Source organism: Vidua chalybeata, chromosome 3, assembly GCF_026979565.1.
Source record: "Vidua chalybeata isolate OUT-0048 chromosome 3, bVidCha1 merged haplotype, whole genome shotgun sequence".
NCBI classification, from domain to species: domain Eukaryota; kingdom Metazoa; phylum Chordata; class Aves; order Passeriformes; family Viduidae; genus Vidua; species Vidua chalybeata.
Genome location: NC_071532.1, coordinates 56,483,835 through 56,511,492, shown reverse-complemented (window position 1 = coordinate 56,511,492; position 27,658 = coordinate 56,483,835). Strand labels below are relative to the sequence as shown.

At 38.9% G+C, this 27,658-nt stretch overlaps 1 protein-coding gene across 3 annotated transcripts in view; it reads left to right on the top strand.

Annotated features, from left to right (window-relative positions):
• Positions 1 to 5,246: 5,246 nt before the first annotated feature.
• PCMT1 (protein-L-isoaspartate (D-aspartate) O-methyltransferase) overlaps positions 5,247 to 27,658 on the top strand; it is a 35,476-nt gene continuing 13,064 nt past the window's right edge. For 2 of the 3 annotated variants that reach the window (XM_053937331.1, XM_053937333.1), the window contains exons 1-5: positions 5,648 to 5,906; positions 18,157 to 18,261; positions 19,392 to 19,423; positions 21,174 to 21,278; positions 24,596 to 24,716. In XM_053937331.1, the coding sequence (XP_053793306.1) occupies positions 5,648 to 5,906; positions 18,157 to 18,261; positions 19,392 to 19,423; positions 21,174 to 21,278; positions 24,596 to 24,716 (622 nt within the window). Of the gene's footprint in view, positions 5,296 to 5,647; positions 5,907 to 18,156; positions 18,262 to 19,391; positions 19,424 to 21,173; positions 21,279 to 24,595; positions 24,717 to 27,658 lie in introns of those variants that run through there. The other variant, XM_053937334.1, reaches the window with a different exon arrangement.

Below are 27,658 nucleotides of genomic sequence, written 5' to 3'. Positions count from 1 at the left end.
TGAGCAGGTGGACGATAAGCCAGGAGGGAGCATGGCCAGGACAGCTGACCCAAACTGGCGAGAGGGATATTCCATACCACAGAATATCACATGCACTGATTAAACTGGGGAACATTGGCCAGGAGGGACCAATTACTGCCTAGGGACAGGCTGTTTGTATTTTTTATTTGAATTATTAAAGTTATTAAGAGATAAGTTATTATTAACACGTGTTTTTTACATTGGTTTTATTCCAGTTGTCCTCCCCATTCCCCCTGGGGTGGGCTGGGGGAGTTTGTCGGGCTTATGTGACCAAATATTTGCCTGGTGCTTGCTGGGGTTAAACCATGATAATGTACTTCCGAGTGATAGTCATTGCTCTGACAGATTCCTACCTGTACAGAAATAAACAGAATATTTTTTGTCCTAAATGGTATGTTAAATCAAAGAGGAGCACACAAGTACTTCCTTTTTAGCATTTCACTTGAGACCTAAACAGCTATGCAATAAAAAGTTCAGAGGTTAGTTGTAAAATTAAAGGCTGCCACAGTTGTGTAGTCAGCTGTCATTTCAGAGGATGAGACCATTGATCCAGTCACTGCAGTCCAGTAAGGGACTTTCTCACAAAGATTTTTACAACTTTGTTTTCTGCTGCATTTTTTTCCAAAGCTGATGCTGCCCAATCTCAGAGGTTCTGTCAGATGGACATAACAGTGGCTTAGACAAATTTTCCACTGTGTTATTGCAGTTTTCCTATTTTGTCTATACAGCAGTTTTGAGTTCCTCATTAAGTCTGCTATACTGTTGTGTAATCCCTGAGGTGTGATACCAAACCACTGATATTTTATGTGCTTCATGCATCTTTTGAACTTCATTTAACTTTTTCTTCCATAATTACATTCAGCAGAATCCAACACATTACATATTCCAAAAGCTGGATGCTATAGTAGACTACCATACTGCAAACATACCTTAAAAAAATACTTGTTACACACGGCAGTAGCATTGTTGTTCTACAGTAGCAAATGTTTCTGGCACCCTTATTAAGCTGCTCACAGCAGTTCTGCAAGTCACTCTTGACTCCAAGGGTATTTTCAGCTAATTCTTACAACACTTAGGAAAAATATCAATAGGCAGCCTCAGAATACAGCTACAGACCAGTCTGAATAGAAAACACTTTGGGATTATTGAAAAGTTTTATTAGGCAAATATTTTTGTTGGTTAGTTTGTGATTTCTGTGTGTATTATTTTACCTTGTGCTTTTGAATTATTTCTTTCTTTGCTCAGGATTGCTTGTTCAGAAGCATTTGGGAAGTATTAAGGGAAGTAAGTTGGACATAGATGCTTATTTTCACTTAGAGGAAAAGAAAAGTCACAGTTTTTCTTCCCTGTCCTACATGTTTTAAAGAAAATGTTGGCAGCATTTTATATGACGGAAGTGAGAGCTGTGGCAGATTTAGGGCTGCTTTGTAAACCTTTAAATATATTCTCTGTGCTTGATCCCTATGAAAGATGTATACTGTGTTAGTATATAATTTCAGTGTAATGGCAGATTTAAATAAACACATAAAAAGCGCAGGTAAGCACAAAGAGAAAATATGCCTCATCATGTATTTCTGTGGTTTTCAAGATGTTGAGTCTAGATTAAGCTGACTCTAAGCCTTGGGTCCAAGCATACCAGCTAAGACAACAAGGAGCATCTATGGATTACCCTTAAATATGGCTAAAGCTGGGAGTGTGAGTGAAAGGGAAGAAAACTGAAAGCATGTCTGTCTCAGAGAAAGTAGGGGGCCTGAGAACAAAGGCACTTACTAGATCAGTGATTGTACTGGGACAGGATAAAGCTAATTCTGAACTGGATTTGCCTATAATCTGCTTTTTTGCAGTCATCAATGAACAATATTTAAAGAAAGTTATTTGGAGATGCCAAAACAATGTCTACAGCTGGTAAGAGTTCCTGGAGCTCTGCCCAGTTTATTCTCTTGAACGAGTACAGTTACAGTGCAGTGTAGTGCAGAGCAGATGTAACAGCAGAGGGCCCAGCCCTGAGTGCAGTCATAAGCCTTGCCCTTGGCTGGGGCTCCCATCTGGTCTGGGACACCCTGCTCTTGGCCTGAGCTTGTTGTAGGGGCTCCTGTGCTCAGCCGTGTTGCCCAAACTTGGTGGCTAGCTTGACTTGGGGCCTGACTTGTCACTTCACTTGATGACAAAACCATTTCTGTCCCCAGCCCTGCTCTGCTTGCTTTGATGTGTCATCTGGAAGGTCTCATCTGGAAGACTGACCTTCCTTCATGAAGGGGTACCAGTTCTGCTGCTCCCTAATGGGGAAAGTCATTGATGTTACTGAGTTCTTCTCACCTCATCTTTGAGTGCAGAGCTGGTAAAACATGGATGTGGAGTTCAAAATAATGTAAACTTCTGAAATGGTAATAAAAAAGGAAGGTACACATCAAACTGGCTTGAGCTTATAGGAAAAGAAATGAGATGAAGGAGAGTGATTAAGTTAAAAAATAGAATGGAGTCAAGAAGAGGAGGGAGTGTAGGTGTAAAAGCCAATTAGTGTAGGGTTTGGGATATAACTGCGGAAATGTACAGCAGGAACATTTCACAAGGAAATTTCTGCTTGTGGTATGCAGAAGCAGATGGGAGCAGACAGTGATGAGCAATTTTTCAAATTCTTTCTAAATTCAAAGAATTTTAAAAAATCTAATGGGCTTATGAGGTGGGAGGGAAGGAATCAAACAGAAATAGTAGCTTGGAGGGGTTTATATATAAATGTATGTAAGTACAACTAGAAAGGATTGGGATGTGCGTGAATGTGCAGCAAAGGAAGAAGAGACGATGTGCTTACAGTTAGTGGGATCTTCATGTCAGAACAGAGTGGTGGCCCACTCTGGCTGCTGGCATTCCTGTGCCTTTTCTCTAAGAGGACTGTCCATGCATCAGCTCCCTGGAGAGTCTAGGGAAATGGCTCTACATGTGGAAAATGGAGGTGCCTGCAATAGACAGTGAGCATCCAGGGACCAAGGTGCTCAGAATGATTTGGACAAGTGAGTTGGAGTAGGATACAGAAATCCTGAGTATCAGAGCAAATGGACAGGTTTCACATGAATGGTGATGGCCAGAAAACAATGGTTTTTTATTAATTCTGCTTGTATTTTACACTAGTAAAGAATGTCTATGTTGCTTTTAGTTTAGTCTCAATGGATGTGTTCCTAACAGGTTTTTAAAATGTACTAATGGCCTGGGATCGTGGAACTGAAAGAGTTAGGGCCTCCTCCATTTGTTTACTGCATAAATGGGTGCATCCTGCCACTATTGATGCATGTTAGTTTCCCAGGGCCCTTTGAGGCAACTTGGCTTGTCTTAGAGCTCCTGGAAGCCTGCCAAGCCAAGTGCTGTTTCCTTCACACATGCCTGATATCCATCCAAGACACCCCAGATATTGTTAAGGAAGGCTCACACTTATTTTCATTCTCTGAATACTCATGTCAAGAACATGGCAAATAGGTCCACTCAGTCAGAAAGCAACTGGGCAAGACTGCAAACTCCTAAGAGAGAAATTCGGGCTTGCTCTCAGTGCTCTGTGACAAGCCTAAGACTAATTCAAGCTGGTCCTGGTAAGCAGCATCAGCTTGTGTGTAAATGGTTTCTGTTGTGGTTTTGGTCTCCCAAGGGGGTAAGTATCCCTGGAATGCTTTTAAACATGGGCCAGCTATTTTCTTGGCAGCAACCTCTCTATGAGAGAGCAATGCCGTTTGCTTGCATCTGACAATAGAAAATGTCTTTTGCATTTAAAACAATTAAGTATTTCTATGCTGTAGTTTTACAATGTCTGTTCTCTGTACATGCTGCCCTCTGGGAATTCCTCTAACTCCATGGCTTCTTTCCTTCTCTCTCAGCCCACTGGGTGTATCAGGGAGATCTTTTATATTCTGGGACAGGCTGGGAGCCTCTCTCGGACTGCAGCTGCCAGATCATGCTTAGGAGAAGTTAGATGGAGAGCACAGAATGAAGCAGTAGATCTGTCTCCAGGATTAAAAGAACCAGACAGGAAGTCTAGGGTATATGCATTAAGCAACTGTCAGATTTGCCCTGGACAGACTGCAAAGTAGAGAAGCAGATTCCCACCTTCACCTCTTCACCTGAACCAGCAATGATTGGATGAAATAGATGCGTTGTGTGGAGCTGGAACAGGTTCAACACTCATAGTCAAGATGGGCTGTCTCACAGAAGATATAATCTGTGTAATCTCCCATGGTGGTATTTTAGGCTGTGTCCTTGTATCAGAAATACTTGAAATATCTGCTAGATGACACCTTATTTCCCCCAATGTTTATACAATATACTATTGTTAGGGCCAACCTATCCATAGGTTCTCACGTTTTAAAAGCCAAGAACGGAAAACCCTGCTGTCTGGTACCATGTGGATGAAAAACCTGTGCCAGTGTGCCTGGTTAAGAAAGGAAGTGCTGCAAAACTATTCCCAGGTGTGTGCAGCCCATTTGCAGGGACCAGAAGGCAGCATAAAGGCAGAAGTCACAACACTGACAGTGGGTTCCTAAAATTGCAAAGATGATATATGCTTCCCCTTTAAACAATACAAACGTGTATAGATAACAGGTGGCAAATGAATATTGGCAGCAAAGTTAATCATAAAGGAGTTTCAGAGGGGGGAGAAATACTACAGGACTGTAGGAAATGAATTCTCTGTTTTTCCTCGTTACGTCACAGCTGCGGGAGAATCCGAAGGTGCTACTTTTCCCTTCAGATTGCTACTTCATCATGGGCCTAAGGCTGGGACAGAATAAAGACCCATCGGCATTTACTAAATTCTGAGCTATTGTCCTGGATACCTCTTAAAAGGAATTCTAATTTGTAACTTTGTCCTACGTCATCGGTATTGCACCGTTAGATGCTCCCGTGAAACATCGATACTTTCGCGGCCTTTAGCCAATGTACGGCTATGCCAACTCTCCATATCCTTCCAGCCCGCTCCCATTCTCGCGTTGTTTCCCGGGTGCAGGTCGCACCCGCCCTGCCCCGTCCCCACCGTGGCCTGCCGTAGACACACACGGGACACGCACGGGCCACGCCGCTCCCGCGCCACCTGACCAATGGCAGCCTCCAACACGTAGGCCTGGCCCGCGCGGGCTGGCCGCGGCCAATAGGCGCGCCCCATGCAAAACACCGCGCCGGGAGACGCCGCTAATTGGTTCCGTCGCAAAGGCGGCGGGTCGCGCGCTGGGTCGGAGCCCGGAGCTGGCGGCGCAGCCACCGTGATGGGGCTCTCCCGCCCCGACACCGCCTTCTCCGGTACCCGGCGTGCACCGACTTGTGTCACGGGAGTGGCTAAAGCCGGGGCAGGGAGGAAAGTGCGTGCGCACCGAGGTGCCGTTTCGCTATCTCATTAATTAACAGAGCTCCTAAGTTCACATACCCGCGCCCCCAGACCCGTCCCGCCCCGCCGCAGTTTCGAGGGCAGGACTAGGGTCTCGCCGCCAGCGCGGGATCCAGGGTCCCGGCAACAAAACGCGCGGGCCGGGAGCAGCCGCTGTGCATCTCCGCCCCGGCGCGCGAGGATCTCCCCACGCGCGCCCCTGGGCGCGGTGGGCGCGCATGCGCGGGGGGGCACCGAGCCGGCCGGCGGAGCGGCGGCGGCCGGGGCATGTCGGGCACGCGGGGCGGTGGGCGCGTGGCCCCTCCCCTCGGCGAGCGCGCGGCCGCCGCAGCGGCGGCGGCCGCGGGAGGAGGCGGCGAGGAGGCGGCGCCTGTGTCGGCGCTGGAGGTTGTGTCCTTCCTGGGGAAGCTGCTGTGCGCAGTCGCGGCGCTGAAGGCGGCTCTGTACCTGCTCCGCAGAGTGTGCCTAGCGATGGCCTGGAAGTCGGGCGGCGCCAGCCACTCCGAGCTCATCCACAACCTCCGCAGTGAGTCTCGGGGCGGGGGCGCGGGCGGGGCCCCTGGGCTGCGGGGCGGCCGTCACCGACCGGCCGCCCGGTGACCGTTAGCGACCGCGCGCTCCCGCGGCGCCCGCCCGACCCGCCGCTAGCTGTCACGGGGAGCGACACCGGCGCCCGGGCGCGTGTGTCCGCGTTGTCCGTCCGTCCGTATCTGTATGTGCGTGTTTCTATGTCCGACCGGGGGTGTGTCCGTGCGTGCCCGGGTACTCGGGCGGAGGGGTGTGTGTCCGGGCGGCGGCCGGTGTCGCAGGGCGGGCCGGGCCGTTGTTGCGGGAGGCAATGCGGCGGGAAGGGTGGCGCCGATGGCGATCCCGGAGGGGAAGCGCCGTGCGGCGGCCGTGGCTGTTCCCTACTCGCCGCGTCCCCCCCTCGCCGGCCCCGTTCCCGCCGCCTCGTTCCCGTCTGCCTTGTGCGAGCTGAGGCGGGGCCGCGGCGGCAGTGCCGGAGGGCCCGTGACCCCCGCACGCAGCCGGATCGGCGTCCATCTGGTTCGCTCCGGCCGGCGGGACTGGTGGTGTCGGCGGGCGCCCTCCGGTCTTTCAGGCCCGGGCTGAACAACGCAGCGGGAGCCGCCTGGGTTTGGGAATCGCGCCGAAGAGGCCGCGGCTGTTTGTGTTGGGTGAAAGGGACGTGTGGCAGCAGTCCCTCCTCCCCCCTTCCCGGCGGGGTCCCGAGTGGCTCCGCTCGGAGGGGTGGGCTGGGACCGCGGGGAGAGGAGAGGAGCTGTCGGTGTTGCGGACTCGTGCTGTGACAGCCGAGCTTTGCGGTGGCTGCCCGGCACTGGGCGCTCTCTTGTGCTTGCCGAGGGTTTGTGCTGTCCCCGTGCTGAACGTGGAAGCTGTTGTGCGGGCGCTTCTTCGCCGATGTACTTCAGTATATCCTGAAGTCTGCAGGTCCTGAGAGGACAGAGAGACAACACCTTATGCATTCGGAACTTCCATTTTTCATATTAGAATAGAACTAATCTCTCTTAAATATACTTACAGTGTCTCTCGTCTCTGCTTCTGGCCTTTTCCCTTCCTCTTCTCAAGTCCGTGTCCTAGATGTAAATGGATGTAGATCTGGAGCCTGTATTATGACAGGTGTCTCCTATTTTAGTGATACTACAACACCACAGACAAGTTCATCTGTGTGGCCTCCACATTATTCTGGTGTCATAGGAGAATCACTCTTGTTGTTTTCTCCTTTTCTCTGCTTATGTTGGATCATCTGATCCTGTGGTCTTTCTCAGTATTTTTTTTGAAAACTATCACATCCAGGAGAATAATACAGACTGAAGTGACTTTCAGCTTCCCTGTAAAAGCTACTAATTATCGTAGAGTTTCGTTGTAAAAATTCTGTTTAATAAGTTGATAATAACTTCTCTAGTTACAAGTGTTGCAATACATTTGTTTTGTTTTGATTTGCAACTGAAAGGGATATAAATACTGTTTGAGTGAAATACTGTTCTCTTACACAGCAGGGAAAAACTTTCTGATGTAAAAATCAACGTTAAACGCCAAAATACTTCCAAAAAAGCAATTATTGCCATAATAGTCTAGGGCGCTCAGAACCTGAAGGCAAAACCAGTTTCTTTGTTGCAGAAGACAATGAGTTTTTCAACACATGGAAACTGTTTAGGGCGTTGCAAATAACGATGACAAAGCTAAAAACCATTGTAGTTCGTATACTGCAATAGTTGTATAGAAAGAGGAAAGTAAAATAGAAGTGCTCAATATTGTAATCTCAAAGCATGCACTGATGGTAATTTCCCCCTTCCCTTTGTTTTGCATATGCATGCCGAAATGTTTTGAGGGGTGTAAAACAGGGAAAGAGTGGATTGGCAGTAAAATATTGTGGAAGCAAAGAGGCCTTTGATCTTGCAGGAAGATTGCATTGTCAACTTCAGTGGGACTCTGTTCATGGTGTAGGGCTTTATCAGTGCAGAACAGCTGCTGAATTAAGACCATAACTTTCAAGTAAGAGTTCCTCAGGAAGGATGATACCTTGTTGCTAAAGTTTGCAACAGATTTAGGAGAAAGTACTGTTTAATGTCATACAATTCCCCCATATATGTTTCAACAAACTTAAAAGTTATTGGTTAAAGAAAGACTAAAATGTTCCAGAGAATTCTTTTGGAGTAGTAGATCCATCAATGTATTTTCCCCTCTCTAAAAACAGCTACATAGCATTTACAGCATTTTATGCTAAAAGTGAGAATGCAAATTGAATGAGGTTAATTTGATGTTGTCCAGTGTTTGCCTTGTGTGTAACTTAGTAAATATGTGTGTAATGTAATGTATATTTTGCATAACTTAAAGAAAATAAGGCAGGTTATAGTGACACATGTATGTTTTCTTCTGCAGTAAATCCTGGTGGAGAGGTTCTCGCCCCTGCCCTTATGCCACAATTCTTCTCTTGACTGTTCTAGCAGAATTGCCTGTGAGAGAGGCAGTGCTGTAAGACTGGGTCACTTTCTCATGACTTGTGAAACATCAAGATTTAAACTCCTCAATGTCTATAAGCTGTTGTACTATTATGGTTAGAGAAGCAGTAAACTTGGTTGTGGATTAATGAGGGCTGGGAAGAATGGGAACTTATTAAAGTGGTTTTGCTTCCAAATAAAACATCATTGGAAGATTCCTGTACGCTGCATGTTCTTTTCCTTTAAAACAGCTATAAAGATTATTCTTAATTATAAGCTGTTACTGACAGTTACTAGTGCTTCTGTTTTGTGGCAATAAAATTCTCCATTTTGTAACATTTGCTTTACTGCTCGTTTCACTGTTGCCTTAACTGTAGAACTAACTTTTCTGTAATGTAACAATCATTGTATTAGGGCAGTGACAAGTGATTCTGGGTATTTACAATGCAGATTTAGGCAGTTATTCTTTATAGGCTTTATCTTTGCTGTCCTGTCTTAAAAGGGACAAACTAATAAGGAACTTTGCATGTTTTTCAGCACATGTTTAAGGACAAGTGACTGAAGAATGTTGCAGTACATTGTTTTGTTGTTTTGATTTTTAACTTCTTGTTGCACTGTAAACATCTTTTTGCGCTGTTAATTTGAGGCATCATAGATGCACAATTTGACATATGCAAAATAAACTTGTTTAAAACACGCTCTTCACAACAAAAATGCTGTCCTTGAATGCGCTGTTGCTACGAGCGGTTCAGCTGCTTTGTTTCAGCAGTTCTTGAAAGTACTTCTCATTTTTTAAAAATGCCTTTTTAAATCTGAATGATTCTTTGTTCATTAAAGCCTTAAAACAAACATTTTTCACCTTCATGGAATAATTATTTAAATCTTTGCTTCTTCCTAACTGAAAATAGTTGAACATATGCCGTCAAACTTGAGTAAACTTCTCCCAAAAATATATTTAAACTAAAATCTTTTAGCAGAAAACATTTCTAGGAAGCTCTCTAAATGCAGGTTAGAATAGGGTTGAAATCATGCTAAACACAGAAATAATTACCTGTGTTTAAATAAAGAACTGACAGGAGATGTTTTAAAATTATACATCTGTCATATAGAGGTGCTATGGAAGGAGGAAAAGAATTGGTGAGTTATTTACTGTTGTCTTGCTTGGTTGAAAGTTTTTAGATTCTAAATCTGTTACTTTTTTCCCCTGTCTATCTTCAGCTATCCACTGATAGGTTACTATAAGATCATTTCAGCTTCTTTCATACTTGGGCTTTTGCCAAGTCCTGCTACTTTACATGCCAACATCTTAGAAATCAGCTTTCCCATGTGAAGGACAGAAAAATTGGTTCCCTGTCCAATTCACAAGCAATCAAAGTTCACTGAGTTTCCTTATTGCGCCTTTTCCCTCCAGTCAATGTCATGCTGCCATAGGACAAACTTGCTTTGCTTATTTCTCTGATCATGTTATGTCAATGGTGTTTTCATCATGTATACCTGCTCTTGAATCCACATTTCCCAGTGAAAGTGGGTTAACTTGTCTGTGGCAGAAGTTGTTAACCATCTGTGGATTTGTTTCTTGCTACCATTCTTTTACCTTCCTCACCTGATAAACTTGTGTTGCGAAAGTTAGCAACTGTAATTTACAAGATTCCACAGAATTTTGCACCTTACATAATAAGATCAGAGTCTTAATTTTTCAATGTGAATGATGCTTGAAATCAGTATATATTCAAGTATTATCAGTGTCTGGGAATTCTATTTTTAAATATGCTAAAGGTATTTCTCCAAGTGTTTTAATTATTTAAATGTTAAATAATTAAAAATGGCATCTTGGCATGCTTCGTCATGATGAAGGCTTATCTGCAATGAATCTGCACTTTTGATGCAAGTTTCTTATTGCGCAAAAAATCTCTTTGGGAACTGCCATGCATGGGAAAACATTGCATATAATAAACCTAAGCTAGGTTCAGCAAGTAGTAAACATTGGTTTGGTTTTGTTTATTTTCCTCTGTTATATCTTTTCCCTTGGTTTATCCAAATCTCTTCTACATCTGTCTAATTTTTTTTAAGGAAGAGTAATGTAACTTGGATGAACATGAAGAAGGGGAATAATAATGGAAAATTAGACCAAACTTAATGACTCCCCTGTACAAGTATTTATGCTGCTTGTCATGTGCAGTCAGTGACCACCTTTTCCTTCATCATGAATGTATTGAGGCTTCAGTGACTAAGCATTATAACTTATGACCAGGTAGTGAAAGGGTTAGAAAGTGAGCTATTTTTTTTTCAATAAAAAATTAACACATCCACTGACAAGTTAATTTAAGAATATCTAAAATTTCTTAAATTTAGTTCATGTCTCAGGTGGCAGCCTTGAAATCTGTGATGCTATTTTTTGGAGCATTGAGATTTTAAAAAAAATTTTGTTAGCAAGTAATTTGAATAATCGCCTAAAGGAGTTGCTGTGAAACTTTTTTATTTTTAAGTTAGATTTAAGTATTTGCTAATGATTTGCCCATATCAGTGAAATGTTTTGAAGGAATTTCTATACCCTTGATCTTTTAAGAGGCAGGCCTTCATGTAAATCAAGACAACTAGATATCCCAAATAATAGGAAATTATAACAGAAAGAAAAAAACCCAACCTAAATTTAATAACATTTATCACGTCTTATTGGTGTGTAAATTAAGATTGTGTTCTTAACTGGTTCTTCGTTGTTGGCATGTTTTTTCCCTTAATGTTAGACAGGATGTCAATGTAATGTTAAAAGCATACCCATACTTTCCCAGACACTCCCAAAATTCAGTGCATCAAAATCCAAGTCCTTGATCATTCAAGAAAAAAAGAGGCCATTTTTTTGCTGATGATTTACATCGCAAATCTTTAGAACTCCTCATAAATAATTTTAATTTAAAATATTTCATTCTTTTGCTTGATTGAAGATATATTTTTATTTTTGTATGTGAATGTCATGATTTGATTTTTTCTGGTGGTTTGAAGCTGCCTAGTAATCCATAGCAAAATGGAAATGATAATGCAAATGTGTCCAAAACAGGTCATTACTGCTGCATCTAGGCATTTTAAAAAGAGGGAATCTTCTATGGTTTAGCTTCAGTACAACTGTAAGCTTTTATTTTAATGCTACTGTTTCTTTCATCCTGATGTAGTATCAGGAGATCACTAAGAGCTACTGGAAAGCCTAGAAAGAAATGTATAATGTTCATGTTCTTTTGAGTGATTGTTTATGTGACTGTTATCCCTTAACGCCTCAAAGTCATGTTCTTTAGCGCTACGTAACACTTTAAGTAAATAATTGTATTAATTTTTAATTGATTTTATTAATGTTTTAATTTTTAATTTAAATTGCCAACATTTGGCAAAAACTGAGTGAACGCTCTTAAAGTTTGAGATCAGTAAACTGTGGACTTTTGGACTGGCTGACTTTTGAGTTACATTTTAAGACTTCAGAACCTGAATACTTCAATAGTGGACTTGAGGACAAAATAGTTTTAAATGCTTGCACTGTTGAAATACAGCTTCAGAAATTCTTCCTAATTTCTGTTAATAGGACATTTCTTTGTCATTTTGCCCCAAGAGTCAGAGTTATATTTTGCTGATCTTCCTCAGCTTTCGTGTAGTACTAGTGCCTTAATGAAACCACCTTCATAATGACAAACTCTTCATGTGGTCTAGCTGCTGGTCTTAACAGCATTGGCTTTTCTGAAAACTGCAGAGTGGTTGCATGGAATCTGCTCAGTAAGGTGTGAGATGTGCACCATCTGCCTTCTTTACAGATCTACTAAAGCTGCAAGTAGTTTTGCCACAAGCCTTATTGTGAAGAGAGTTCCCTGTCTTTCTGTCTGATCCAGCTAACTTTATCTTAACCTTTGCAACATTTTTGATTATTACTGATGGTTGTTGTCAGTTTGTATTGAGCTCTTTAGTTTTGAATTTCCATGTGATGTGTAAGTGAAGTTCAGCCTTCTCAAATGTTGAGGGATTGAGGAGTGCTCAGATGTTGAAGTCTCCCTCATCTGCATATGGGTGTTAAAGTTCATTGGAAAATGAGGTTCTATGTTTTTGCATGCTGAAACCAACCCTGAAGTTACTTTTTTATTTCATGTATTCCTCAAAGTTTCTTCATTCAGCTGCTGATACAGATTTAGATGAAATCAACATAATTATTAGGATAAATGTGAGTACATTACAGAGAACTTCTGTATAAATCTGTGTGCTGGAAGGCTGTGTTTAGCAGGCCTTTCTCCTCCCCTGGAGAAAAAAATGGTTAATACCAACTTTGCAACACTGCCTTGTGGTAGGAGGGGGCAATACAGCTGTGGTTGAAATGTCTAAATTAGTTAGCTGCAGACTTTCAGACCCATGAAAATGAATAGAAAACTCTTACCCGTTACACCAGAGTGGATGGGTTGTTTTTGAAGGCGATCCTTATTAAATAGGGAGGGAATGCTACCTTAAAATAAGAGTGAAATGTTGACAGGTAAGTTTGTATTTAATTGAAGCTTGAGGCTGTATACTAGTTTGTGTTGAGCCTAGCTTATGATTCCTGTTTTACATCTGCAGGTTTTGAGTAGCATTTAAATGGTAATTGAATATTTATTATTATTAATAATCCTATTATTACTCCTATTTTTAAAAAATTTCTGTCACTTTAGAATTTTCATGGGACTTGATATTTGTGTTTCATTTCTGCGCTGTAAGGTTAACTCTGATGGACTTTTGCTTTCCTCAGTCTTTCTGTCGTCGTGTCTCTGAACAAGAGACACTCAAGTGATTCCTTCCATTGAGCTGTATGCAACCTCCTTTGGATAATGTTTGGATATTGTGAATCCAAATCACAGTGAAAATAGATGGACAGCTGAATATTTGAGGCAGATACCTCTTAAATTATCAGCAAAGCACAAGAAATTTGCATGTGTGAGTGGTATAAGAGACACTTGTTTACAAACACCTACTTTCAATTTATTTAGCACAAAGAGCTTTGTATGGTTTGGGTCAGTGTCCGTTACTGGATTTTAGGGTGCTGATGCATCACTTCTTGTTCTAAGTGCTTTCTTTGTGTTCATGCTTTACAGTGAAATCTTCCTATGCTCATTACTAAATAAAATTCTATTAACTGAACCACATTCTTTCCTATTTTTTTTTCTTCCTCTGCTCAAACAAAAAGACCCTGACTTTAAAAATGTCAGTTGATCAGGTGCTTAAAACAAACAGTCTTCACATTGCTTGCAAATCAGGATGTGGTTCTGTTCCAGCCCATTCTCCTCTGGAAAACTACTAGCTGGTTTTCATGGGTCAGGTGGAGACTGTCATTTGACACTGTCCTGCACTATATCCATATCTTTAAAAGTGAGAGGTATGAATTAGATGGATGGACTATTTGATAGATAAGGCTGGGTGGTAGGACTCAAAAGAGTTGTGGTCGAAAGCTCTATGTTCAGTTGTAGACCGTGACGAGTGGTGTTCCTCAGGGGTTGGCACTTGGACTGGTGTTGTTTAACATCTTTGTCATTGACACTGACAGTGGGATCGAGTGCACTCTGCAAGTTTGTGGAGAGCAAATTGTCCTGCATCAAAAGTGTCATGGCCAGCAGGGCAGGGGAGGCAATTCTACTCCTCTGCTCTGCACTGGTGAGACCCCACCTGGAGTGCTGCATCTAGCTCTGGGGCTCCCAACATAAGAAGGAACTAGTTGACCTTGAAGGATTCTTCTAACCCAAACCATTCTATGATTTGTCACATCAGTAATTTCCATCTACATGAATGAATCTTTTGTAACATAAAGCTGTATGTGCTTTGCATCATGCCTTAAGATCTCTGTATGATTTCAAAATATCACTGTTTCGCTGAAAATTCATCTTCCTAAGTGAAGTATTCTGCAGTGGTTATGGAGAAAGTAATCTAAGAAGCTGGACTATGTGGATGCTGAAGTAGTTGCACTACTTCTGGATGTCGAAGTAGTAAATGGTTTTGGGATCTGCACGAGGACTTTTTTAATACATAGAGTCAGCCACAGGAGGAGTTTGAGTAGGTGTTATGGTTTGTATAGTAAGCTTGTGTGCTGGATCATGTGGCAGTGACACATTCTCTTTTCTGATCTGGAAGCCAGTGTTGGTGTAAACGTTGACTTGCTAGTATTTTATGGTTTGGTTAGAAAACATGTTTGGTCAACAGTCAGGATACCATCAGTGAGGTAGGCAATTCTTTGAAACACAAGCACTTCAGTAGTGCATTTGTTGCTAAATAAAAGACAAAATAAAAAGATAGGTTGTTTACTTGTTGCAAGTCCATGGTGCCTTTTCAGATTCTTCTTTCCTTGCTCTCTGACAGCCAACTGCCTGGTTTCCCAGGTTACATTCAACAGTGGTATATTCCCACCTTCAAGTCCAAGGACTGCTCTGAGTTCTTTTCCTGTTTTCATGGTGTTATTTGTGGAAAAGAGGCAGACCAGAGAGAGTTTTCAAAACATGCTCCAATTATGTCAAGTTGTCATTGCCACAGCCTCTGCACAGAGCAACTCTTGAACTTGGCAGGCAGTGCTTCACTGTTAAGTACTTACTTTTCAGCTTCAGCCCTTTGAAGCTTGGAAGCTGTGCTGATATAACTCTGTTTTATTTGACTTTACTTTTTATTTCAAGCCGTCAGTGTGTTTGTGTATTATCCTTTGCTTGTAAACACTTGAGTATCTGATTTGTTTACAGTACAAACTGATTATCATTCTTGAAACCCAGCAGTCTTCTCAAGGAGAGATTTCTGTGCACATTATAATTGGAAAGGATATTCTACTATGCGTTTAATTGTGAATTATTTTCTTGCAATATATAGCTTCGTTTTAAGATTTAGAAAATGGTTTTAGTGAGCATTTTATTAATAGTTAATTTTTTTTTATTGTTTTGGTTTTTTGGTAGAGAGGTCATAAAATTAGAAAGTCTTCTTTGCAATATAAGCTTCTATTATTGGCTTCTTCAGGGGATATACTTGTTTTCTTGACTTAATTGAAAATTTGATAGAGACATGTTTCAGACAGAATTAAGATCCTGGCAGCTGGTCATCTTGGGACTGACTGTTGAAGGAAAGAAAGAACTTTTTTGGAGTTTGGTACTTACAGTTGCTATGTTTCGCTATATTCAGCTGTGAGACTAAGAAAAAAAATCTTATTGTTATCAACACAACAAAAATGACAACTAAGTCAATATTGACCTTACTGTTTAGGGCTTGATTGTTTTTCTTAATTCCCACCTAAAATTTGATGATGTTTCCATTGTATAATAAGCAAATTTGAAAAGCAGACTTAACCTGTGGGGGGTGGCTGAGAGGGTGTTGGTCTTTTTTATGAGAATGAAGTGTTATTCAATAATTGAAATAAACAGCTGACAGCAGATTCAGTTTCTCCCACAGGTTCTGAGTAACTTTCTTCAATTCTTATTTACTAATGAAAATATTACAATAATCAAAGACAGTACAACAGTCAGCAAATCTCATGATTGTTTGCTGAATGAGAGCATCCTGAATGCTCAAAATCTGTAGAATATTAGTGGTTTCTGTTTTCAGGTTTTTTTTTTTGTTGGGGTTTTTTTTTTTTTTTTTTTTTGTTTTGTTTTTTTTTTTTTGTTTTTTTTGTTTTTTTGTTTTTTTGTTTTTTGTTTTGTTTTTTTGGTAGTTTGCCTGTCGCTGTAAGCATCTTATTTGATAGTTGTATGTACTTTGACTGGAGCTAAGTTTTGTAAAATTAGAGAAGGTTCTTGGCCTTATCATAGGGCCCTGCAGTTGCACTTCGAAGCTGGAAGCTTGTTCTTTTTGTTCTCTGCATGTTTATTCCACAAGGCACAAAAGGAAAGAGCAGGTGGCTACCTATAGTTCTAGAATATATACACCTATCTGCAGGTAAAGAAAGAAATCACTATTTTAGACCTTTTGTGAGTGCTTCTTGGCTACTGCTTTTTGACATCCCTTCAGCCCCCTAGAGCCTTTATCTCCTCACTTCTGTTATAATTTGACTTGCTTATTCTCCTTTTTTTTAAAGTCTCCATTTGGTTTGGAGATACTAACTTCTTAGTGATTCTTAATGAGACTCTAAGAGTAAGAGTTTGATTTTTTTGGTTTCTGTGCTTTGTTCACAGAACTGCTATACAACTAATCCCAACTAATTTCTAGTGGTCAGGGAAAACTTTTTTTTCCTTACTATCCTCTGTTGTTAGTGCCAATGTATTAATTGATTGATTTGTTTGTTTTCTTTTGGGTACAGTTTTGCTCAGTAAGTAAACTTCTGAACTGCTGCAAATGCCTGCTGGCTCAGATTTAAAATCTTGGATTGAAATGAGTTTCCTCTAACTGGAACTGCTGTAGTATTCAGTTCAAAATGAAGTCAAAGAACAGGATATATCTAATGTGAGGGGACTGTGAGTGGAGTGTATGCTTTTTCTGGGAGTTACCAGATACAGAAATATTTCTAAAAAATAATATATTTTTAAAAGGAATCGTTTTCCTTACAGTTTTCCTTAGTAATAGTATATTTCTTTTCCAGTTCTATGTGATACTTTGTCTTCAGACCAAAAATGAATATGATCTGAGGAATGATTTTCCTCTCTGAATTCAAGTCTATATTATATAGGATAATTAATTCTGGACACAAATAGTAGATATGAAAAAAGACAGGAAAATCCCATGATTAATAGGTGTAGTTGTGAGCATCCAGTAAACAGTCAGTAAAGTCTCTGCAGAAGTTAGCCCATTCCTGGGCACAGGTGTGTTTTTAAAAAAAAAAACAAAAACCCTGGTCCAACTTCAGGACAATCTTACACAAGTTCCATAATCTGATTTTAATGTTTTGGGTTAAATATTAATGGCGCTTAAATTATCTTTTTTTTTTTTTCCTTCTAAGTTTAATTTTGCAAATAAATCCATATTTAAAGAAGCAATCCATCATTGAAATGTCAGTTATTTGTAGTTTATATAATCTTTTAATGCAAATAATTAATTAATTTCTTCCATTTGTTTTCCAGAGTTTTCTGTTATTCATTAATGGGCTCTTGGGAACTTCAAAATAATAGAATTAACAATGTTTAAAAAACTTCAATAAAACAGCAAGGAAACATGGCTGCTTCTGGCATTTTACATGCATGTGCATTTATATTTTATTTTGAAAAGTGGAAAAAGCTTCAAAGTGTTTTGTTATAAAAACTTTTTGGCCTCAGTCTGCCCCAGCATAAGAATTCAGATTCAGTGGGAGTTTCTTAACAAATGGATTTTTTTTCTGCTAACACAAGACAAACAGACCTGGAAACTAAAGTACTGATCAATGATGCTTCACCTTAACATTTCTAACTTGCTTTTGTATATTTTTCAATAACTACTTGTATGGCTTCTTAGAAATATGAAGTATATCTTGTTTGGTGTGTGTAGTAATACTAATTTCTTACTGACTGTATTTTCAGGATTTATCAAAGGTGTGCATGAAGTTGAGTTTTCCTAGGGAGTAGATCTTCTCAAGTGGTTTCAAGAAAGCATTTGTAACTGCTGGGAAAGTCCTGTTCAACAGTCACTGGCTTAAGCATCATTTGATCTCTGGACTCCAGATTTAATTTTAGTATCACAGAAGGGTTTGGGCTGGAAGGGACCTTTAAGGATGATGTAGTCCAATCCCTGCCATGGGCAGTATCACGAGGGTAAGATTGTAAGATCTGTGTAAGGTACATGATTTCTCACAATGCTATGAATATGTTAACACATTTCACAGACTCCTGCAGTGCAGAAGAGAAACAATGCCTTCATTTTTATATATTTGTTTGTTTATAGAAAATGGAATAATCAAAACAGACAAGGTATTTGAAGTAATGCTGGCTACAGACCGTTGCCACTATGCAAAGTACAACCCCTACATGGACTCTCCACAGTCTATAGGTAAGAGCATCCTGCAAAAGTGATGGAGATTGTTTTCCTTTGTGTATCTGTGACTGCTTTTGTCATTTATGTGTTAAGAATGTGAAAATATTTTTTTTTATTTGGAAAGTTGTTTAGTTCTTCATCAATTTATTTACATTTTAACTAAGCTTCAATTTCTTGTGGAATGCAGTTGGCATATTAGGATACATCAGGTAGAGAGGTGATTTCAGCCAATATTGGTATGTGTAAATATGTGTTTATTTTTCAAACCACAGCAACTTATGATGGTGTCACTGATGTAAATATATAAAAATAATTCGCATCCAGTTTATGGTCAAAACATTCCCTGTCTTTACAGAAATTATTCAGTTGGGACCAACGCAAAGTTTCTTAAATCATTATGTGAAATCTTTAAAAATAGGCTTTGAATGGGCAGGTCTTCTGATAGGACAGTAATTTTCCATCCAGGTCCCAGTTTTATCTTTCCAAGACAAGAAAATGAGCTATGTATATGTACTAAATTCTTTTTTCTTGATCTTCTCCCTGCCTTTAATTGTATGTGGTAAGTGAATTTTATTAGGATTTTGTTAGTTATATAGGAAAATTAAAAAATATTTTAAGATACATACTCAAAGGCTTATGTATCTTTACAAAAACAAATATAGGTGAGTGTTCCTCCCATTCTTATAGGTGTTTGTTCTCATTTGCTGTTTGCAAAACACATGAGGTTGTTCTCCAGATGTTCAATGGTCTCCATTACGTGAAACTCAAACTGACAAATTCAGGTTTTTATGTAGGGGCTGACTAAAAAGGAATTACATTATTTTGGGAGACACTACTCCACTGAATTGGACCTACTTGCTCAGTATGTGATATTCATTCAATGTATAGTGACAAAATGGAGATTGTAACTGAGATCAAGGATAAAACCCTTTTTTTTTCCTGTGCAGAGTTGACACAGCGTAGCTTTCAGCTGAGGTACCCTAACTCAGTTCTAATGTAGAGTACATGTGTAACTGCTGGGGTGTGGATGTTGTACCCTGAATGAGGGTGACAGTGAAGGTGTTGCACTTTACAGTCAAGGTAATAAAGATTGTAAGGTTACTCTCTGAACAACAATGAACATCTCTCATTCTCTTATTTTACAGGTTTCCAAGCAACAATCAGTGCTCCACACATGGTAAGCTTTAAGCTAGGTGATTAGTATAGTGATTTTATAAATATCCAGGTGCTTTTGAAATAAAATATTTACCCTAGTAAATTTGATGAGCAGTTGATTGCAGTGACACTTTTGTGCACTGCTTACTGTGAGGAAGTGGAAAAGATTGATCAAGATTTTTCTTGCAGATGTACAGTAATAGGATGAGGGATAGTGGGCAAAAAAATGTAACATAGGAAATCCTGATTAGTTTCTAGAGTTAAAAAAAACTATGAGGGTAGTTAAGCCCTGAAAAAGGCTTTGCAGCTTGTGGAAATTCTGTTCTTTGATATACAAGGACGCTGACTGAACAGGGTTCTAAGAAGCCTAATTTGAAATGCCCATGTATTGAAATAGGACTGGACCAGAAGATTTCCAGAGATCTTTTCATTATAAATTACTTTGTAATATATAAAATCATAAGAATTCAGGAGTGAATGACAGTGATTCCTATAGTATGGTACTACGGTAATGCCTTTAAATCTTTGGACAGGAAAAAAGATACATTGTACTGAGTTGCAGGGCTTTTTGGGAGTGGTTTGAGACCAGGGTGAGTGTTCCAGTTGGGATTTCAGTGCATGCATCTAAAGCAGATATAATTTTTCTGTGTTTCTTTATTTGAGATACAAGGTGAATAGAAGCAAGTATTTTGTCTTTGCGATGTTTGGAAGGTGTCAAAACATAGTAAAAGTCTGCTTCTCTTTACTAAAAACTGTGTAGTTGGCTTAGAATTTACCTAGTTATCAATATAAAAAAAACCAGGAATTTCGTATAGAGATGCTAACAATATTATTCAAGAAAAGACTGAAAAAAAGTACTGTTGCTAAGGGGAAAAATAAGTATTAATTATGCTTCAAAATTTTAAGTCCCTTAAGTCATTATTTTTCCAATGGTTAGCACTAGTAGTATATGAAGTGTTAGAGCAAAAAGGTAATAAGCAAATATTAACAAAGAATGTTCTAACAGAGAATATTCTAATTATTTATATTTTCTGGGTGGGATGGATTAAGCTGAAAGAGTGTGGTAATGGCTATCTCTGAAACATGAAAGAACAAATTGAATTTTTAGTGTGCAGCCTATGCTTAGTTTGTGTACTGGTCCACCACATAGCAAAGCAAAAGTTATCAAGTGTGTCTGTAGACTACTGCATTTCATCCGTGAGCCTGGCTATTTGCCTTTGTAAGAGACAACTTCTTTTTCCTATTCTTTGATTCAGCAAGCGTGCAGGTAATACAGGAGGTAGTTTTAATAGCCATTTTCCTTGATGCTCTGGAGCTGCCTTCTTCCTAGTTAGCTTTTGTATCAGGTTATTGCAATGCATATAGCATAATGATAAACTAAGTTCTCTATTGGCCATATACTGCCAGAATAGTAAGAGTCAGCAGACCTGAGGAGAAATAAACTGATTTATAATGTCTTTTCTAATACTCTAATATTCTAATAAATAGTCTGTGCTAGAAGTGTGAATGGTCAGATGAGGCTTTGTATATGAATACTAACCAAAAAAAAAAAAACAACCTCATTAAATTTTTTGAAGCTAATGAAATAACAATGATAATAAGAATGTCATGTAGTTAACTCCTTCCCCCCCATTTTTTGTAATAGAAATGATTCTGAAATTTCTTACACAAATGCTCAGGGCATTTCCCAAAATCTCTGAAGAAATTAACATCTATTGAGTAAAACAGATTCTTAAAATAATTTGAAATTTTCTCTCTCTGTGTTCTATTAGCATGCGTATGCACTTGAACTTCTATCTGATCAGCTACATGAAGGAGCCAAAGCACTCGATGTAGGATCTGGAAGTGGAATTCTTACAGCATGCTTTTCGCGAATGGTGAGTTGTTTAGTTCAATCACTTGATCGTCAGAACTGCTTGGACTCGAGTGTAACTCTGAATTACGGGGCAAAGAAAAGCATCTTTCATAATGAACTGAAGTATATTGTACAGAAAATAATTTATTCTCCTGGGTGTGATTGGTACCCATTTCTTATGGTAGCTGATAATAGATGTTCAAGTTAAATAGCCCAATAAATGGTGTAATGGTGAAGAAACCCCCTAGTGAGGAAGTTTAGGGTTTTGGGATTGTTTTGGGTTTTTCTTAATGATTGAATTTTAGTTGTTGCTTTATATCTTGAAGGAAGAAGATGTTTGTTTCAAATTTTGTTATCTTGTGTGGCTGTGAGTGTTCTCATTGTGATAAATTATCACAGATGCCTGTTACAATGAGAGCTTAGTGAGGCGTAAAAGAATCTTATTTCCACAGGAAAATATCTTGTGTATATAATACATTTTCTTTGAATTTAGTTGCTTTTTTTTTATATTGTACAAGCATTACTGTAGGTGTCAATTTAACCTTTTTAACTTTAGATATTAATTTAAATTTTATGTCTTTGCCAAGTAACTTAATCTCAATTGGGTTATTCAACCTGTACCTAAGGAATTTTCTGTGTTCTTCCCTATCTTACATTGGGGAAAAACAAAGATGAAAAAATAAAAAAGATTTAAAAATTTGGATTTTAGTGGCTGTAGCAATTGTATTCTTAGACTGATTAATGAAGAGGAATATAATCAGTTCTTTCTCTCTTCCAGGGCTTTATAATTGCTTTATGATTAGATTATGATTCGTTAAACTGCCAACCTGATTTTTTGTTTTGTCTTTCTGCAAAGTTAATTTGAAATGTGTTGATACATATGATAATTTCTCATTTAAGTTTCTTTGCTACGTAATTTTCTCTTATTCAAGCACCAGTCTGAGTCTGCAATCGCTTCTGTTTCCCAGTGTTAAGAGTTAGCTGGGACTGTTTAGGAGTGGGCAATGCACTTGCAAAAGTATTTAGATTTCTAAGTGTTAGCTGCAAAATCTGGGGGGAAAAAAAAAAAAGTAGTTGAAATAGGTTAACCAAACTGCAGTTTAGAGTAAGTTTTAAATGGCACTTAATTCAACTTGCTGCCTTTTATTTTTGTTCTGTGAAGTTAGTAATAAAATGCTAGCATGGGAATGACAGGCCTACAAGCATTAAAACTTTTGTCCAGGCTATATGTATTTCTCACTAAAGTTATGAATGCATAAAGGAATAGCCATTTTCAATAGGACATGCTAAATTGTAGTTGTGCATTTTTTTCTACTAAAGCAAGCTGTGGAGAAGTCAGAATCAGCACAAAAAGGAAATTGCTTTCCAATTTCCTGAAATTAATCCCTCTATCTCTTTATTGCCATATAAATGTCATGTGCCTCTTATAAATCCTCCTTGGTTGTTTGCATTGGAATGGCTTACAGAAGTGTGTAATGAAAAATTGAGTAAATGCTTTCATTCTGCTTGATAGCACTGCTAACTGTAACAAAAACTTGAAAGAAGTTACAGATGGTTGGGGATACAAGCATCATAAAGTCACCCCATGACACAGTATAATACGGGAATTAATGGTTGAGTGTTTTGCCACCAAAATTCACTTGGGGATGTGCTTTTTGTGACTATGCTGATGTTGCTTCTCAGTCTACTTCATATCTAGAATTAGTAGCTCACATTTGTAGCACAAGCACCTCAGTGCTCATAGATGAAAATTTTACTCTTATGATGATAATCTCATTTGTGGTACCTCTGGGAAAGCTTTATGTTTACTTAGACTAGTAAACTTGAAGACTTGTAAACTAGTAGACTTGAAGATTGTTGTTTAGATTTTCATGTTAAACATCTAGGGTAGTTTTGCAAGCTATGTAGATAAGTTTAAGTTTATTTACTTTTGAAGGTTGCTGGCAAATTAAAGTAATTACAGTTTTCATCCTGTCAGTATGGGATTTATGAAAAAAGTGGTGTATATTTTTATTCCTAACATAGAGATCCAAAAATTGTGCCTCTTTGTGTTGTCTCAATTGCATGCACTTCACAATTCCAGGGTAATAGAGGCATTGATGAGGACTCAGAAATAGCATAATGCAGCAGGAGGTTCTCTTACTTTATCAGGCCATTTCATGCTCTGAACATTTAGCTAAATTTTCCTTTCTGTGATGTTACTGTTTGGAATATACTGGATTTTTTGCCAGCTTATAGTACAACTGACTGCCAGGCATTCCTCCGAACAGCAAGCCATGGCTGTCATAGTGAAAACTTGCTCTGTGTGTTGCTATGTTTCAGAGGCTGGAATGGCCTTCCACTCAAACAAGAAAAGCTAACCTGCTTTTTAAATGCTTTTTACATCGGCCTTGTTCATAATAAAACAAAAAAAAAATCCCCAGGATAACCAGTTACTAATTTTATATGTCTTAACAATATTAAAATGTAAGATACAGAAATATAAACAGTGCATGTAGATGTGTCCAAAGACAGTTGTTAGGCAACATGGGCCTTACTAGGACATACTCTGCTATTGTGGTCTTTGAGCTGAATCCTGTTAAAAGTGGTCAGTTTTTTTAAGATTTGGATTGGTTTTGAATGTTTTTTTCTGGACTAAGGACAAAATTCTGGAAGAAATACCAGTAATGGAGAAGTTTTGGTTAGTAGACCTTTTTTTCCCCTCTCAGAATACAGAAATTTTGTGACCTTTTTTGAGTTAAGAGCTCTCAGAAGTTCCACTCTTCCTGTGGAGGAGAGCTGTAAATCTGAAAGTAGATTCATGAATGCAAGGGTGAGCGGAAGGGAATTTGTCCCTGACTGGTAATTGCAGCATTTGCTTCTGAAAGAATAGGACTCTTGAGATGATTTTTGAATAAAAATCATTATTTAATCCTTGAAGTAGGTTTTCTCTAGAAGAACCTTAATCCTTAGTAAGTTTTACTCAGTGTGAAAGGAGATCAGTTCTAGTCTTTGTCCTTGACATTGTTACTTTTTATTGCAGGTAATGAAAACAAACATGATCAAATTTAACTTCTAAAAATTCCAAGAAGAAATCTCCACTTACAAATATAACACAACTGAATCACATCTCAAAAAGATCACTCTTAACAAGTATTTATAAAACTGTGCAGACACACTTTAATTATCAGGTGCTTCTAGCAGTCAAAATTTGTCATTTCTAACATTAGTTTTAATAACATTGGTTAAATATACTTCCACTTTCCTGTTTTTATTTAGAGAAATGAGGTCAGGAAGTATAAGTACTCATTCTGTAAATAAAACCAGCAGAAATTGTTCAACTGTATATTTTTATTCCAGGTTGGTCCCAAAGGACAAGTTGTAGGAATTGATCATATCAAAGAACTAGTAGATGACTCAATAAATAATGTCAAAAAAGACGATCCCACATTGCTGTCTTCAGGAAGAGTGAAACTGATTGGTGAGCATCAGACTGATATACTTACTAATTAAACTGATATTCTTTCTAGCAGCTGGTTGAAAATGATTGAATTGGATATTATTAAAAGTTTGAATTTAATAAGCTAAGTCCAAGAAAGAGAAGCCAAATTAAAACTTTAAAATTTAAATTACCTTTGAAAATCAATATCTTCCCCCAGTTTTCAGAGTATGACTTCTGGTGATCTCAAAGACTACATAATCATTCTACTAGAAAAGGTTAACTGGGTGGTGGTTTTTTGGTAAAAATATGTGCTGAAGGTCTGTTGTGTTATATTTGCTGTTTAAAATTGGGGTTAAACTCACAACTGTTCTTGAATAAATACCCTGTCATCTAAATTTGAGTGTTTTAAGAAAGCCTTCACATATTGATAGAGTAGTTGAGAAAGATGCATGCAAAGATTCAAGTGGAAAATGTGCTAGATTGGCAGCATGCACCACTGATGTTTATTTCACTTGTTTTTAAAATTGACAGTAGTTGGATGGTAGGGAATTGATTGACACCAAAGTACTTTAATTCAATTAGAGTTACTGAGTGGAAATAATGCCCAAATGATAAAAGCACAGTGAATTATTTTAAATAATGTTTTTTACTAAAAAAAAAAAGGATTTGGTTTTTTGTTTGTTTTTTTTGTTTGTTTGGGATTTTTTGTTTGGTTAATGTTTGTTTTTCTTAGAAGATGCAAGGCTGGCAAGAGGAAAGTGTCATTCTATTCACTATGTTTGAAAAAGAAGTTGAAGGTCTGGAAATTTTTTGAGGCTTCTTACAAGAACACTTGGAAAAATTATTATTATGTGATGTTTGGCTCAGCTTAATTACCATTTTGATTCTTGGTCTTCTCTTGTAAATGAGGGACTTTTCTAAATGTTTTTTAAATAAGTTTATCAACACGTACACATGTATAAAATGCAATGTATCTCACTGAGAACACTTATGTCTCAGAACTTCTTGGAAAAGAAGTTAGGCTGCCAGGGCTGTAGAGGAGGATTGAGGGAATAATTTCCATTGATGCTGTACAAAAGCAATTTCGACTTATGCTTCTGGTCATTCCTGAAACAAACTCTTGCAAGTTGTGGTGGTCTTGCAAGTGTAGAATTCTAAGTAAACATAATTATCTTCATTATTTTTGACTATATAGCAGGGTGACTAAGAGACTTGTGGATAGTTTTGTTGTGAGGTACATTTCAAAAAAGTACAGATGGACAAGTAATACTTCTATGAATTAGGTGGAGAAGAATGTTTCAACTGTGTTGGATTCCTGGGAACTCTTTGATGTGGAGCAAGAATCCAGACAGCTGTTAATTTAAAACAAAAAGACAGCAACAGAAAATCCCACCCAAAACCCCCCATCCCAAATACACAAACAAAAAAGTTGTGAAAACCAGTTAAGTGATGATGGGAGCTTTATGAAATAAGACCAAGTGTGTCAGTTGCTGGCTTTTCACAGTGTGCTTCAGCCATTCTACTCTGCTTTGTCATATCTCACATATACCATAACTGCATTTCAGGAACACCAAAATTATTTTGGGGTGTCTCATTACAACTGCATTGAGAAGCTGGGAAGAGGTATACTTGGACTAACATGTCTTTTGTTAGTTTGTGGATCTTTTTCTTTTTTTAATTTTTTTAAACTTTATTTTTATTTTGTTTCCTCTTAATATCAGGAGGAAGTGAGGTGAATCTCTCAAGTGCTTCTACTTACCACTCTTTGGCTCACATGAGAGTACTCTGGGAAAGCACAATATTTGATTCCTTTTGGATGAAACTAGACAAGATTATGTGTTCCAAGAAGCAGCCAAATATGTTTGATATGTGCATATTAAGACAATAAGACTTAGATCTAGACTGCAGCGATTATCCTGAAATGTATATGTTGCATGGATGCCAGGTTCTCAGCAAAAACTTTTGCTGTACAGATCTGCTTCTATTGTACTGCACTATTTGCTGATGCAGCCATAGCCAGGGGGGATGAGGGATTCTAAATGACTGAGGGAAGTAATTTTCTTCTGTTGCTGTGCTCATGCTACAACTCATGTGAAACAGGTCTGCATAGAAGCACTGAAGGCTTGGGTACTGTGATCAGCAGATCAGGTTTAGATTTATAAGCAAGAATCCTTTTATATCAAAATGTCCAGACATTTTTTCCTCATCACCACCTGCCACCCACCACCACAATTTCTTCACTAACAGGCTGCACGTAACTGGAGATATGAGTAGTATAGGTGACATTATTCAGGATTTAAACACAAGCTGAAAATTTGGGCTTCTCTTTCCCCTTGGACATTGAATAATATAGTAATTTGAAGGACATTGAATATATGAATGCAAACTTAACTATTTTTTAAATGTTCTGGATATCTAAAACTGTGTTGCCATGGTGGGTGGATATATTTCTTCTGTAACTATAAGAATTTTAGTGGAATTTAAAAGGGAAGAGCCATGCAGTGCGTGATGCATATGAAGGAGTGTGATTTTTTTTTTTCCCCCCTTTGGTTGAGTGTGTGCTGTTTTTGAAGATGTTAGCTATTGATTCTGAGAGCAAAGGGATTAGTTGTTTTTGGGTCTGGTTTACTGCTCTCAGTAAAGTGATAAGATGTGCAGAAGTCACATTCCAACTTCTCTGGAGAGTGCACTAGGGACCTTTATGTCTCAGAGTACATGTGTTCTCCTTTAGAAGTGACAGCAGTTTCTTTCACAGTGGCTTCTTCAACTTGGCAATCATATCTTTTGCCAGCAATACTGGAGATGGCTGCTTCTAATGCCTGCTGTGCACCCTGGGGAATGAGGATCTGCCTCCTTGTGTAAATTACATGATTTTTAGCAGTATCTGGATGAATAAGCTAAAGAAGTCTTTCTCCATTGCCATCTCTGATGGAACAGCAGCTTGGTTCAGTAACACATCATTGCTGCTGCTTTAGAAGAGT